The sequence below is a fragment of the Dissoconium aciculare genome (assembly GCF_010015565.1).
Source record: "Dissoconium aciculare CBS 342.82 unplaced genomic scaffold K489scaffold_23, whole genome shotgun sequence".
Lineage (NCBI taxonomy): Eukaryota > Fungi > Ascomycota > Dothideomycetes > Mycosphaerellales > Dissoconiaceae > Dissoconium > Dissoconium aciculare.
In genome coordinates, this window is record NW_022984973.1 from 166,935 (window position 1) to 180,477 (window position 13,543).

General features: G+C 53.9%; 7 protein-coding genes across 7 annotated transcripts; 3 read left to right on the plus strand and 4 right to left on the minus strand.

The window, feature by feature from the left end:
* Positions 1 to 169: 169 nt before the first annotated feature.
* Positions 170 to 2,548, plus strand: K489DRAFT_135715 (uncharacterized protein). The gene has a single exon (XM_033599082.1). It carries the CDS (start codon positions 259 to 261, stop codon positions 2,131 to 2,133), a length of 1,875 nt encoding a protein of 624 aa, XP_033455103.1. The 5' UTR covers positions 170 to 258; the 3' UTR covers positions 2,134 to 2,548.
* Positions 2,549 to 2,962: 414 nt separating this feature from the next.
* Positions 2,963 to 3,942, plus strand: K489DRAFT_328395 (ClpP/crotonase; the record flags this gene model as incomplete). Its single annotated transcript, XM_033602054.1, has 2 exons — positions 2,963 to 3,402; positions 3,501 to 3,942. The coding sequence occupies 2 exons, from the start codon at positions 2,963 to 2,965 to the stop codon at positions 3,940 to 3,942; spliced, it is 882 nt and encodes a 293-aa protein (XP_033455104.1).
* A 753-nt stretch (positions 3,943 to 4,695) lies between these two features.
* Positions 4,696 to 6,328, plus strand: K489DRAFT_328378 (uncharacterized protein; the record flags this gene model as incomplete). Its single annotated transcript, XM_033602051.1, has 4 exons — positions 4,696 to 4,925; positions 4,996 to 5,210; positions 5,268 to 5,525; positions 5,577 to 6,328. The coding sequence occupies 4 exons, from the start codon at positions 4,696 to 4,698 to the stop codon at positions 6,326 to 6,328; spliced, it is 1,455 nt and encodes a 484-aa protein (XP_033455105.1).
* A 619-nt stretch (positions 6,329 to 6,947) lies between these two features.
* K489DRAFT_385333 (uncharacterized protein) lies at positions 6,948 to 7,712 on the minus strand. The gene is made up of 3 exons (XM_033606074.1): positions 7,328 to 7,712; positions 7,073 to 7,252; positions 6,948 to 6,993 (listed from the first exon to the last, which is right to left on the minus strand). Exons 1-3 carry the CDS (start codon positions 7,409 to 7,411, stop codon positions 6,961 to 6,963), a joined length of 297 nt encoding a protein of 98 aa, XP_033455106.1. The 5' UTR covers positions 7,412 to 7,712; the 3' UTR covers positions 6,948 to 6,960.
* Positions 7,713 to 9,646: 1,934 nt separating this feature from the next.
* On the minus strand, positions 9,647 to 10,338 carry K489DRAFT_135749 (uncharacterized protein). The gene has a single exon (XM_033599083.1). It carries the CDS (start codon positions 10,212 to 10,214, stop codon positions 9,720 to 9,722), a length of 495 nt encoding a protein of 164 aa, XP_033455107.1. The 5' UTR covers positions 10,215 to 10,338; the 3' UTR covers positions 9,647 to 9,719.
* Positions 10,339 to 11,122: 784 nt separating this feature from the next.
* K489DRAFT_135751 (uncharacterized protein) lies at positions 11,123 to 12,025 on the minus strand. The gene has a single exon (XM_033599084.1). The coding sequence runs from the start codon at positions 11,891 to 11,893 to the stop codon at positions 11,405 to 11,407; it is 489 nt and encodes a 162-aa protein (XP_033455108.1). The 5' UTR covers positions 11,894 to 12,025; the 3' UTR covers positions 11,123 to 11,404.
* A 2-nt stretch (positions 12,026 to 12,027) lies between these two features.
* On the minus strand, positions 12,028 to 12,998 carry K489DRAFT_414120 (uncharacterized protein; the record flags this gene model as incomplete). Its single annotated transcript, XM_033608127.1, has 2 exons — positions 12,028 to 12,776; positions 12,851 to 12,998. 2 exons carry the CDS (start codon positions 12,996 to 12,998, stop codon positions 12,028 to 12,030), a joined length of 897 nt encoding a protein of 298 aa, XP_033455109.1.
* Between the last annotated feature and the right edge of the window lie 545 nt (positions 12,999 to 13,543).

The following is a 13,543-nucleotide window of genomic DNA, read 5'->3' on the forward strand; positions in this document are numbered from 1 at the left end:
TCATCATGACTAATCGTGTACGTCAGTGAGGGGTCCTACGCATTGTGCACTAGTCAAGAATGATGCCTCGAATCCATAACGCCATGGCCGAATCTCCCTCCGTCGGCCAACACAAGACACGTCCAGAGTCGAGATGATTTTCATGATCGTGAGTCATGGCCGGATGCATGATGATGCCACTCTTCATACGCACAGCTGCCCAGGCGACACCACCAGCTCGACCACTTCAGAGGAACTGTACGCTTGACAAGGGACGCAATGGACCGTCTCATCGCAGACGTAATGCTCAACATCTGCGATGAGTTGGACCAAAAAAGCATTCACTCTCTTGCCCATGTGAACCGTCACTTTCAGTCCGTGTTGATCCCTGCCCTCTACCGCAATGTGACCATCAAATTCTCGACTGTCGCGACCCTCGACTGGCGCGTTCGGCACTACGAGCGTGTACTCCAGAAGTATCATGGCTTCGAATTTGTTCGAAGTCTCAGTATCCTGGCCGGATCCCTGGAGACTCCACGCGCCCAGCTCCTTGATTGTGGCGACCGCCCGATGGACTTGTGGAAGTTCTGTCATGTGGACAAGGCTCGGACTGAACTTCTCGACAACGACGAGCAATGGGAAGATGTTGCAACTCTTATGAAGAAATTGCCCGGGTTGAAAGATTTCACGTGGGGTTGTTTCGAGGTCCTTCCTCCAGCCATCCTCAAAGTGCTTGATGGGCTCATTCCCGCATGTCGTCTGCATATGGCGAATTTCCGGCTCAACAGTCTCTTCCGCCCGCCAAAGGAGCCGCTACAGATCACGGCGCATGAACTCGCGCTGGCCACATCTCCTTCACTCCGCACATTGACGTTGCTTTATGATCTCGTCGACGACGGAGGTAACCAAGACTACCATGCGCCGGCCGTCAGAGCAATGGCACGAGGCGCAGCTCCCAACTTGCGCGAGGTTCACATTCTACAATCCCGTCGACTGAGCAGCAAGCGAGGGCACTGGGCCCGCGGTCAGCCGCGGCAAAAATATCGCCGCAGCTTAATTCCGGTCCCGCCCTCAGAACCCACAAAGGGAGTTCTGGATACGCTGACCATATTTTGGGACGATCGGGGCGAATCGATCCGCACGTGGCATACGGTCATTGACTTCTCGCGCCTCCGCGCGCTACATCTGCATGACTGTATTACCAGTACGAACCTCGACTGGATGGCTACGAATTGCGAATTCTCCTCACTCGAATCGCTTGTCTTGTCCCCGAGCCATTCACTCGACTTTGTGAGTCTCGACGAGAGCGTCGATTCCGCCGTCGACAGCTTCCTAGGGAATCTACCGCCTCTCCGCTCGTTCCGACTGATCGGATACGACAACGGCCACGTGATCGGCCCGTTCCTCACTCACTGTGGTGCGACCCTACGAGAATTCCGCCTCGCCCACCCAGACGAAGACGACGCCGGCTACGACAGCAGCAAGGAACGCTTCATCAACACCGCCATGCTCGACATTCTGCAAACACACTGTCCGAACCTAGAAATCCTCTCCATCCCCTCCCTCCGTGCCCACGGCGATTCCTGGGAAGTCGCCTTCTACCGCCGTCTCGGCCAACTACCACGGCTCCGTCGCCTGCACCTGCGCTTCGACCACCTGCCAGTCTGCTGTAACAATTGCCGCACCGGCATCGAACATTCGACCGACTATGCCGAACGAGAGGCCGCGAGAACCGAAGCCGCCCTGATCAACCACTCCATCGACGAGACGCTAGCATGGTCCATCTTCCGCGTCATCGCCGCCGCCCGGCCTCCCGGCGCGCCTCCGCTCGAATGTCTCGAGGTAGGCACTTACTTCGATGACGTGCTGCGGTGGAAAGACGACGCGCCGTACAGCTCGCAGCTCTTCCGATGGATCGCGCGCTCGTACCGATGCACGGTGAACCCCCGCGACGATGCGGTCGATGAGTGCTTCGTGGAAGAGTACGCTTCCCAGCATCGTCTCGCCAGAGAGGAATTCGAGAAATCGGGGAAATTTGGCCAGGTCGTGACGGCGGACGACTTACTGCCAGTCTTGGAGCGCGTGTGGCCGGGGACTCGCAAGATGGGCTTGGAGAGGATGTGGCATGCTTTTCCGCTGGAATTGGACGACTAGAGGATTTATGGCATTTCGTGATGGCGATTGATTAGTAAAAAGGGGAGAGCTGAGCATGAATCTAACTTTCGGCATCTTCTCGTCTTTTAGAACGGGCATGACTTGTCCCATTCGATTGACTTCCTGATCGAACATGCTCCGATGAACACTGAAGACTTGTTCGTCGTTTCGAAACCTTTGATACGCTGATCAATCCTTCACCACCGAACGCCGGGGAGGCCGCTCGTTGCCATGGAGTAATACTAGTCACAACGCCTTCGAAGTTCTGCTTGGTGATGTGCGATCACATCCACGACTTGCTCTTCCTCGAGTACTTAAATCCCTGACGAGTCGAGAGTGGGACAATTAACGAGATAGCGGACGCGTCGAGTAGACATGCACATGTCGTCGTTGTTTCACGGAGGGCGATGCCAAGAGATCTGATTAGAGAGCCACGTGAGTCGGACGGTCGATGCTAAACCCTAATGGGTAACTATCTTACGCGATTGGCTCTGACGTCTTTCTTTCCTCGCCATTTTGCCTCGTTGCACGCGAGTCGTCGTCGTTGGCGGCATTGAGTAGAAATGCTGTACCACTTCGCATGACATTACTACATGATTGCTGTCGACTTGTATAGATCTTCCAGAGAGTAAATCTATACAACGACAGCGATCTCCCACGGTTGGTCGTTCTACTTGGAACTTCATTTCTTTTCCCTCCATCATTAGTTCTACCGCCGCCATAGGCTTGCGCATCACGAGATCTATGCTTGGACAAATCCTCACCTCTTGAAGAAATCTTGTACAATTACCATATCCAACAGAGCCACCACCCGACCGAACGACTCATCATGGCATCCAACACGACTGCCAAATTCGCGTCACCACCGCCTCCCACACCGACCTACATCCTCACCTTCCCCGCCCCACACGTCCTCCTCCTAACCATAAACCGACCGCGGGCGATGAACAGCCTGAGTTTCGCCTCACAATGGGAAGCCGACTCCCTATTCCAATGGTTCGACTCCGAACCCACCCTCCGCGTCGCGGTCGTCACCGGGACCGGCCGAGCCTTCTGTGCAGGCCAAGACCTCATCGAACAGCGCGACATCACCGTCCTCCGCGCGCGACAGGCCCAGGGCGAAGACACTGGCGACAAGCTCGATCGCAGATTACTAACGCACCCGCCGAACGGATTCATGGGCCTGAGTCGAAGAGTGGGCAAGAAGCCGATCATCGCGGCCGTCAATGGGCATGCGCTGGGTGGAGGTTTTGAGATTTGTCTAGGATGGTGAGTTCCTTCGTTGCGATTGGAGAAGAAAAAAAGCTTGTCATGGGAGGTGTCATTGCACGGATAAAAGGATGTTGACAATCATCTCTCGACCACAGCGATATGATCGTCGCCTCCCCACGCGCGACCTTCGGCCTCCCCGAAGCCGCCCGCGGCCTGTACGCCGCCGCCGGGGGCCTCTCGCGCCTCGTCCGCCAAGCGGGAATGACCGTGGCCTCGGAGATCGCCATGATGGGGCGGATCCTCACCGCGCCGGAAGCGGTGCAGCACGGAATCGCCAACCGCGTCTCGAAAACCCACGAGTCCCTCGTCGACGAAGCCGTCGACATGGCGTCCAGGATCGCGAGTCTGTCCCCTGATGCGATCATCGTCACGCGTGCGGGTCTTCGGCAGAGCTGGGAGGACGGCAGTGTGGAGCGGGCGACGCAGATCACCGAGTTGGAGTACGGCCCGCGGTTGAGGAATGGGAGGAATCTCGCCATCGGACTGAGGGCGTTTGCGGAGAAGAAGGTGCCGGTTTGGGAACCGTCCAAGCTATGAATGTCTTCTTTTTGCCCTTTTTCTCTTCTCTCTGGTGAAAAGCATATGTTTTTGACTACAGGAGCGATCTATTTTCCATTTGCAAAATGCATGAGCGAATTCTGGTTGGGAAATGGTGGGTTGAAGTTGGGGCATTTGTTTGTTCTGATTTTCCGATGTAAGCAGCCGCAGCGAACTGTGCCTATCTGCTTGATATTCTCTCTAATCTACGAGATTGTCTCGGCATTTTTCATGTTTCTGTACATCGACGCAAGGCTCAGGTATGTTCCTGGATTATGCCGCGAAGCTGATACACCTGGGCACACATGAGCGTCAGGGTTATATAACCCTAAGAATCAGTATTCTTCACTCTGCTCGTGGTCATGATATGCAAAGGACATTGACCATGCAGGTGTGAGTAGATTCGTTGCAGCAGTGCCGAATGAGCGAAACAATCGATCATCACATATTCCTCTCCGTGAACAGTTTCAAGCGTGCCCGTGAAACTACCCTTCACGCAAGCCGGTGACACTTTCTTGCTGGCAGACACTAACAATACAAATATCCTGTTCCGTTGTCGGTCTACCTTTGAGCCTCACCACCACGAATACACCAAATACTGCACTTTCAAATCAAACCTCGGGATCCTCCACCAAGATGACTTCTCCCTTCCACTTCGAGACCACGCATGCCAGCCTGAGCACCCGCCTCCGCCTCATGGCACGACGGATACGATCCGTGGCAGGCACCAACGCCACCTTTCGATTCCCATTGATGGACCTGCCTCATGAGCTCATCGTCGGCGTGGTCGAATGTGTCGCCGATTCGAAAACATTGGCAAGCCTGTCGACGAGCTGCCGGTTTCTTCATTCTCTCGCGGAACCGCTCATCTATCATCGCTTCCTGCTCCGGAGCGGAAAGGAGATGACTAAGCTCGAAAGGATCCTTTGGTCGCGCAAGGACAGGATGGCGATGATTCGGGATTTCGACTTTGCTTGCGATGGGTTCGTATTGTCCTGAGCAAAAAGTCGATATTCCGCTTTACTTGCGAACCGCTTACTGATCTCCGAACAGTGAGAAGCGGCAGAATTTCTCCGCCATGGTCGCGCTTTTATATGGCGCCAGCCAATTACGGAAGTTCAATTTCGAAAGCCCGAATTGCAATCCTGCGGATTTCGAGGACGAGGATCAATGGGATAAGACGATCGGTAGAGTGCTCAATTTGTTCTCTCAAGCCATCTCGGGAAGCCCGGGCGGTCATTTCCATCCGTTCAAACATCTCAACACACGTAAGTGGACATGTCATGTTCACGCTCTGTGATGCATCATTGATGAATCTCGAACAGTCACTCTCCATTGCAACGGACCGTCATCACCATTTTGGACCATACAGAAGAATACTTTTGCCATTTTCTTGCTCCCGTCCTTGGATAACTTGACGTTGTCATGCGTCAACCTAAACGCGGAGATTCGCAAATTCGTTCAAAATGAGCATCTTGCTTCGACACCTCTCAAGGCTCTCAAATTGATCGAGTGCAACGTCAACCATCTGGCACTCCATGCTGTCCTCTCGATACCCAAGGCTTTGACGCATCTGGAGATCGGTATGTGTTGCTCTGTGGTTCCAATCTTGACCCGTACTGAACGTCCTATAGATGAGGCCTGTCACAATCTTGTCAACTTTTCCGTCAACAGGTCCTCTCATCACAACAACTTATTTGCAAAACATGCAAGAAAGACCATGGACGCACTTCGACAACAGAAAGGCTCTCTAGCGTCGCTGACGTACGGCACCACCATCAAGGACAGAACACCAACCCCCACCGTTCAAGGTGGTGATGAAGTCGATGGAGCTTTCAGCGAATTTACCACACTCCAAACGATATGCCTGAGGCGATCGTCGCCTGTTTTCGAACGTGCCGTCATGACACTCCACCCACCCCCAAACCTCCAGACGTTGACCAATACAGGAGCCGCTCCGTTCACCGATTTCACCCACGACGAAATGTACGATCATCTCATCGACGACCCCGAGTGCCCGCTCAGCATTCCCTTCCTCCGTGCCCCCTCATCATTCATCCCCGCCAGTCTCCGCACCCTCGATGTCATCGTCGAAGACTCCAGTCGCAGTGGGTATTTCAATCGCGAACACTGCCGGAAATTCATCGAGGACACCACGAAGCACTTGAAGACCGCCAACTCCATCGATCTGAGAGCCTGGGCGCAGGACTCCCCCAGCCGACATAATTTCTTCCCGCCATATCTTCATGGTGAGGCGGAAGACCCTCGCGTCCGCGTGTATAACCCGGACGAGGGAAAGTGGTTGAGCAGATATGCGAGGCCCGCTCCGCCGAGATCGGGCTTTACTGTAGCAGAGGAGCGGAATTATTATCCTCTCCCGATATGAGAGATGACAGTCTTCTCTCTGCCAGAGAGGCCAAGGGAAATGTCAGGTTTCTCTCGAAGAGTAACATGACTCGATGGTGAATGATTCCACGGCTATCACGACATCTGCAGCTAGCCAAGTTCGGATATGTACCAGACTCAGCCCTGCAATGCCCAAGGTAATATAACAAGATGAATAAATCCCGTTCTCCAATTGAAGACCGGTGAACTTTTCAGACGTTATCAAAAGTCTCAAAAGCTCAAGATCGAAACCTCCCAGCAGTATACCGAAATTCACAACACATCACAAGACGAGATGGAGCAGGTAAGAGCACCTATTCGAGACCGAAAACGTTGCATCTCACATTCCAATCGCAGCTAATCGACCAAATCCGAAGACCCGCAAAAATCGAACACATTGCCATTACCCACATGGAGAATATTTCGAACCCAGCTTGTAAAGTGCTTCCATGCGGAGAATCGGGCGGTCTTCGTCATCCATCGAAACATTCACCCTCGCAGCCACGATTGAAGCCTTTTGTTTCCCAATTTGTTCCCCTAGTGTCCTCCCATGATTATCCTTCCTTCATATTCCTCATCAAATTCGTTATCCTATGGGATCTGAGATCGTTTCTCCTTGAGAGAGGAAAAGATCTAGATCTGGAGGCAGAGACCACCAAGGTTGATCTGAGAAGAAGTGTTTTCGTCAGCCGAACAGCTCGCCTGTCATAGAGTAATACTGCCCAGAGAAAGAGAGGAATCTCACCAATCCATTCTGCTCAATGTTGCAGCAAGCCTGCACGCCATTGCAAGTTCCCAAGACCGCGCCCAAGGTGCAGTCCAACGCCAACAAGGAGTTCTTGTTGCAGCAGGCTGGGTGCTGGTTGCCGGAGCACTGGCCGCCGGTGCTGGGGGCAGGAGAGTTCTTGGGCGGGGTGCCGTAGGTCTGTTGATTGGAGAGATCAGCTTTGTTGCTTGCGGCTCTCTAGGGAGGAGCATGGTTGGGTCTGCGGAGACTTACGCGGGCGACCATCACCTCGGGGAGGGCGGCGGCGCTGGCCATGGCGGCGCTGGCGATGATGGCGAAGAAGGTGGCGGTCTTCATTTTGATGATGGGAAGTTTGAAGGGAGGTTTGGGAAAAGGAGGATGTTGGATTTGTTGGGAATTTGGTTTGCTGGGAAAGGCTGTATGCGGTGGATGATGGAAGGAAAGGATTGTGATTCTGGGGAGCGAGATGAGGCCTTTTATGTCTTTTCTTCGACGACGGTGATGACGGCGATGATGGAGATGCGCTGGTGAGGTCGATACTCTGTTGGTCACGGCGACATTGTTGATGTCGTTGGTGGCGGGAACTTTGGTGGGTCGCACTTCACGTATCTTGCTTTCTGGTTTCCATCGCTGATCATTGCCTCCGATTCTCATCGTCAGCCGCGGAAGAAGGCGATGCCGACGAACGTATAAGCATCATATCCAACAAACAGTACCTCCCAGGTACACACACACACGATGGAAGGATAGACGAACCCTCATCGGCAGTCCGCCGATCTTCTCGTTAATGTATCAGCTTCCCCGGATCCTCCGTGGGCGCTACGATCGCTACCACATGCCATCCATCGTCCTCGACGGCCAGGGTCGTCGACGAGGCGTTCGCGATGCGCATCATTTCGCCCTTTCACATGCATAACCAAGGCAATCGAACACGAGCGTGGCGTTGCCAGTCAACCCCGCGTACCTTGCTCTCGAGTACACAGGAGGAAAGCGGAGTCGAAGGTGGCTTTTTGCGATCGACACGCCGCTTTCTTGTCGAGGATCTCAATTTGCTAAGACGACTCGGGCTTATCAAACTTTCCTCGTGTCAACATGAGGGATTCGCGTGAGACCGGGGTGGTCAGAATTTGGTGCTGAGAAGCTTCATACCATCACCAAAGCCGTTTGTTGACCCACATAAAGACATACGCAACAATGGTCACCATTGGCTTCCAGGCAGCGTAATAAAACCCATCTGCCACGAGAAGCAATCGGGACATCAAGAGATGAATCGACGCTTTCAATTGGCGCTAGACTCCCGTCAGTGGCGATTGCCGATGGCGTCCCTTGCTATGAAATGACAAGCATGGTCGAAAAGGAGCCGACCCTCGAGCCAAAGGAGCCTGCGTACGAGCAATTCAGAAACTTCCCGGAGAGCAGCATGGACTCCCAAGCTTCTTTCCCCGGCTACACACCTCTCACTAGCTCTCCATAGACGGACGCCATTGATCCGCACTGACGTTCATGGCGCTTGGAGCAAGTCGGTTGAACCATGCAGCCACACTGTACCTTGACAAACAACTACGTTGACCGCTCCATTGAGATTCACTCCTCGTAGGGCCGCGCGGGCTTGCTCGGTGCTGTAGCCGGCGCTAATATGGGGCTACACAACTCGTTCAGCCTTGAGAAGTGGAGATCGTCGTTGCTAACATTCACACTCGAGCTCTGAGTAATGGCCTGGGGGCATCTGCCATCCCGAGCGCTCGAGATCAGTATCCTCCACACGAGAGAAGCCAGGATGCATGGCTTCTGTCGAAGTACTCTCAGCTTGATGAGGTGAGCGCTCCTGGGTGTGGACCCTCGCCAGCGTGTGGTCTGAGACATTCGTTTGCCCGTCGTACAGTATCTCATCTCAAGCGAGCGACCTACCAGGGCTATTCCTCCATAATCCTCCACTCGGGTCCACAGCTCCATCGCTTACATCCTGCTTCTCCCCAGCCCTTCCCTCCGCAAATCCATGGCATACGGCTGTAGACGAGAAATGGCGCTGCCCTCCCGTCATGCGGGCTCCACTGTAAATCAGCCTCTTCCGAAGCCACATGGCAAGCGTCAATACAGTACCGCCATGTGAGGGACGGTCCATGGCGCTCATTCAGGTGGAATGGCCGCCAATGGATGCGCGACTCTCGCAGGAGTGGCTTGCCGCTTCTGCCGGGACCCATGAACGCTTCCCCGCCGTTTGTCCCGCACGCCACGAGCCAACTGTTCTGCCTGCCTTACGCCTGCGCAGGCCTCTCCTGCATGGAAAGCACTGGATGACGCAGTCTTCGCTGACAACCCTTCGCCTGTGTTCCAGCTCGTACGCATTCATTCCTCGAGCCCTTTGGCCTGTGTCGTGTGCTCTATGTCCTCTACCTTTGACAAACCAGAAATTGCCGTGGCATCCTTTACGCCTTATGAGGATGTTTCGCGAGGGAACCGTACGTGATACAGGGCGCCTCTATCGCTCTTACGAATGACCGCATGTTCTCCATCTTCTTTGGGTACCAATCCTGCTGAACAAGAAGGAACGCGCGTTTTCAATCGCATCCTTGTCCTCTTCAAGGCGAGGACCTTGTCTGGCACAACTGCACTGTTCGTACATCCTCGGGCTTCCTCGATGGACTTACAGTGCCTCGCTACATGTTCCGATCCTCGTCAAGATCATAAATGCATGCGAGAAAGACAAGGATCTAAGCGAGATGGGGAGTTCCCCCGGTGAAAAGGAAAATCGCCGTGGATGTTGCTTTCCCAGGGTACCTGTTCCCGCACAGCAAATCTCGAACTCTTGGAGAAGATTTCTGTATACGACGATTGCAACACCTAAATCCCGTCGCTGTTGATCACAACATTTTCTATTACATGCAGATGTCTCTCTCGACCATCCAATGCTCGCATGTACACCCAACTGCGATGGGCCATCTTCTCCCCCGCATTTTACCCCAACCTCCACCGAACTGCCCTGGCGAGCTTCTAGCGTCTCCACTAGCCAACGACGTACCGACATCCGGAGAACGCGCGCTGCTCCACTGATGCCGCTCCAAGAGTGGAGCAGCTGTTCGTTGTTCCCTTCGACTTGCAGATCTGCATGGACATGGGTTCTGCTGTGTGATGCTGACATGCAGTTGTCCCTCTCCTATTCCATGCGCCGTTGACGACGCCTCTGGTTTCATGTTCCATCCTCCAGGCGAGGTGGAGTCGAATGCGCTGTTCTCCTTCATGCAGCGAGCACACTGGAAGGCTGTGCGAGGAGAGTAAGCAGATGGACGGAGGGCTGACGCGCCGTTGAATGTTCGAATAAGGGACTCATTGAAAAGTCAAGCTGAAAAAAGGATCGACATACCATCCCCCTGTCCAAGAAAGAAGTTCTTATTGGTGGCGTCCGCTGCAGCAGCGTCGGCGACAGGCGAGCGAGTTCTCTCGATTGTCCGATCGTCGATGTACATTTCCCCATCCGTTGTATTTTCTGAACCGAAGGAATAAATGGATTCGGCTGTGAATTGATCTCAACGGCTCCTCCGAGTAGACGGGCGAGCAATCTATCCTGGTGTTGGACAGCCAGTGCGGGATACCACGCCTTGCACTCCGTTTCGTGTCCTTGTTAAGAAGATTTCCGTCGTTGGTTGCAGCAGATGCTACATAGTATCGATCAAAGGCAGACAACATCACCATATCCTTCGTATCAGTATTGGCGATGTGCGGCTGGCGATGACTGAAAGGCCAAGAGAGGCGTTCACTCTCTTTCATGCAAAGCCTCGTGCATACATGCACGTTCCCATGTGCATGGCAGGTCTCCACTCATCCCCGGAGAAGACTCGGTGTAAATACGAGATTGCTCCTCAAGGCCTGAGAAAGTCGCTCACACTATCGTCGCGGGCAAAGCGTTCGACAGATGGAGCCCTTCCCCTCAGCAATTGAGCTCGCGTGTCGATGTTGAGTCAATACGGAGGCGACTTCGCGTAGATTTCGGTTGCCCGTCACCATTGATTTGCGCGTGACACGTGATCCAGAAAAGATGAACAGCAGCGCTGAACCGCCGTCGGCGATATTGCAGACGCCACACAAGAACGCCTCCATATGCATGCAAGGCAGGAACGTCGCTCCAGTCATGTGACCTCGCATCGCTGTCTTGTTCACGACGCCGCCGACGTGATGACTTTTGCCTTTCCCTTCTTGTAAATCGAAGCCAGGCGAGTTGTGAGACGAGTGGCGACGAGTTCTTCGACATTATACGCATGATGCTGGGGAACAATATAGAGAATGCCTTGTGCGTATGAAGCATCTACCCTTGAGAGATCTGGCACACCGCCTTCACTGCCAGCCACGCGCTTTAGAGGACAAAGTTTTGTGAATGTCCAGGAAAATTGGAGCGACGGAGCGGGAGAGGAAGGTCGATTGCGCTTTCTCCATCGCCATCTGCCAAGCAAGACTGATGGCGCAGTCGATTGATATTACCGGCATACATTCTTCCGCGAAAGGAAAAGCAAGGATAGGAACATATGCCCAGGCCGTATATCTCCGTTGCTCCATCGGGATGTAAACTTCTCGGAAACCAGTGGTGAGCTTTGACCGATCTCGCCGATCCTTGTCAAACATCGAGCCAAGGGGATGAACGTCGTACGATTCGCGACAAGGCATAAATTGATGTGAGGAGCACACGCCACCTGCTCGCTTGGAGATGATACCGGTGCTGCGATATCGTGCAGAGATCATGTGTCTTCCAGGGTCGAAAGAGAGGATTCGTGTCATTCCATTTTGAAACAAGTCCAAACGCAGACCGATAGCTTGAGGACGTGGCATGATCTCCAACGTCTGCCTGATATCGCCGTGGTCTGGTCCTCCAACATCTTGGTCCTGTCCAATTCTTTCGCTCTCGATACCGAGACTGATTCACCCGTTTCTTCTCCAGCACAAAATCCCATATTATCTTTCCCTTAAAGATCATCCGGATTGAAAGCCCCTCCTCCTCCTCCTCCACCTGCACCGCCAACAGGCCCATCTCCAAAAGCCTCCCGTCTTCTCCTCTCTCTCTCCTCCGCGGCGATCCTCTCCCTCTCTTCCTCTTCAGCTTTCCTCACTTCTGCCTCCGCCAATTCCTCCGCACTGAGCACACTCGCGGGATCCTGTCCACTTTCCACCATCCTTTGTATCGCGGCCAATGCCCCTGATGAGATGACTTGGTGTGAGGGCCAGGGTTCGAAGGGAAGGAGAGCGGTGGTTGGGTCGAGCCATTGTTTGGAGTCGCTCGGCAGTGCGGCTTGCGCGGCGGTGGAGGGAGGTTCGACGGTGGAGTCTGTTGCGCCGGGGAGGATCGGGAAGGTTTCGTCTTGAGCGGTCATGGGCGTTACGATCCCGTTTGTGGGGCCAGCGGGTGTCGCTGGCGGTGCGGCAGAGCTGACTGTGCTGTCTGGTGCTGGTTTGCGGTAGGTGGGTGGGACGCTGGTCTTGCTGATGAACTTTGCGTAGTCGAGGACATCCTTGACCTGCAGAGTCTTCCTTATTTGTGCGCCTGCGGTCGAGGGCCCAGAAGAAGACTCCTCCGCAGCTGCGATCGGCGCTATCGCTTGGATGTCCTTGCGGGTTTCGGCGAGGAGGCGGATGGTGGATTTGATGGTTTCGTCGAGAGAGGCGGATTTTTGGCGGAGTTCGGCAAGACGGAGGGAATTGCGCTGATGGACGACCACTTTGTTGACGAGATTTCAGTGTCAATATTTGCATATCGTAGCGGCTATTATCGCGAGGTATCATTGTTCTTACATTGGTCGAGATCAGCACTCACGCGCTCATCGGCCGCGAGTAATTCCTCCGCTGCAGAGACGGAGGGATTATACGCGGCGATGCTGTCGATCAGTTTCTGAAGGCTGCTTTCGACGCGTGCATAACTCGTCTGAAACTGAGCAAGCATTTTTGCAGCGACGCTGTCGTGTAAATGTGTACAATTCTCGACGTAGTGCTGCTTAGAGAAATTGGAATGCAACGATTCCAGATTCGAGAGTGCTCTGGCGCGTCGTTTTGCTGAGTCAGCGCCACCTTGCTTCGGCGGATTCGGAGCGGGGCTCCGAGACTGGATTTGATTAATGTTGAAAGATTGAGTAACGTCCCTCCCGGCGTCGCGAGCCACCCTGCGTAACGAGCCAGCATTGAACACTTTCATCTATAATATTCTGCAACAGCTGTGTCAATGCGCGCCAGCATATCTGGGGTGTAGACCGGAATGCCAGCTTCCTGTCGACTGCTCTACGTCCAACTTGGGTTCATCTTGCAGACGCTGTCATCGATTCCGTCCTTGTGCGAAATCCGACCTGACCGATCGATCGCTTCATACAGGCACACTACAAATCCATTTACATATTCATCGGCCTCTATCGATCGCTCAGACGTAGCTCTACGGCTACCTTCAGTATTATCTTCACGAGACGAAGGTTGCGCGATCCCGAGCGCTGCCGTCGT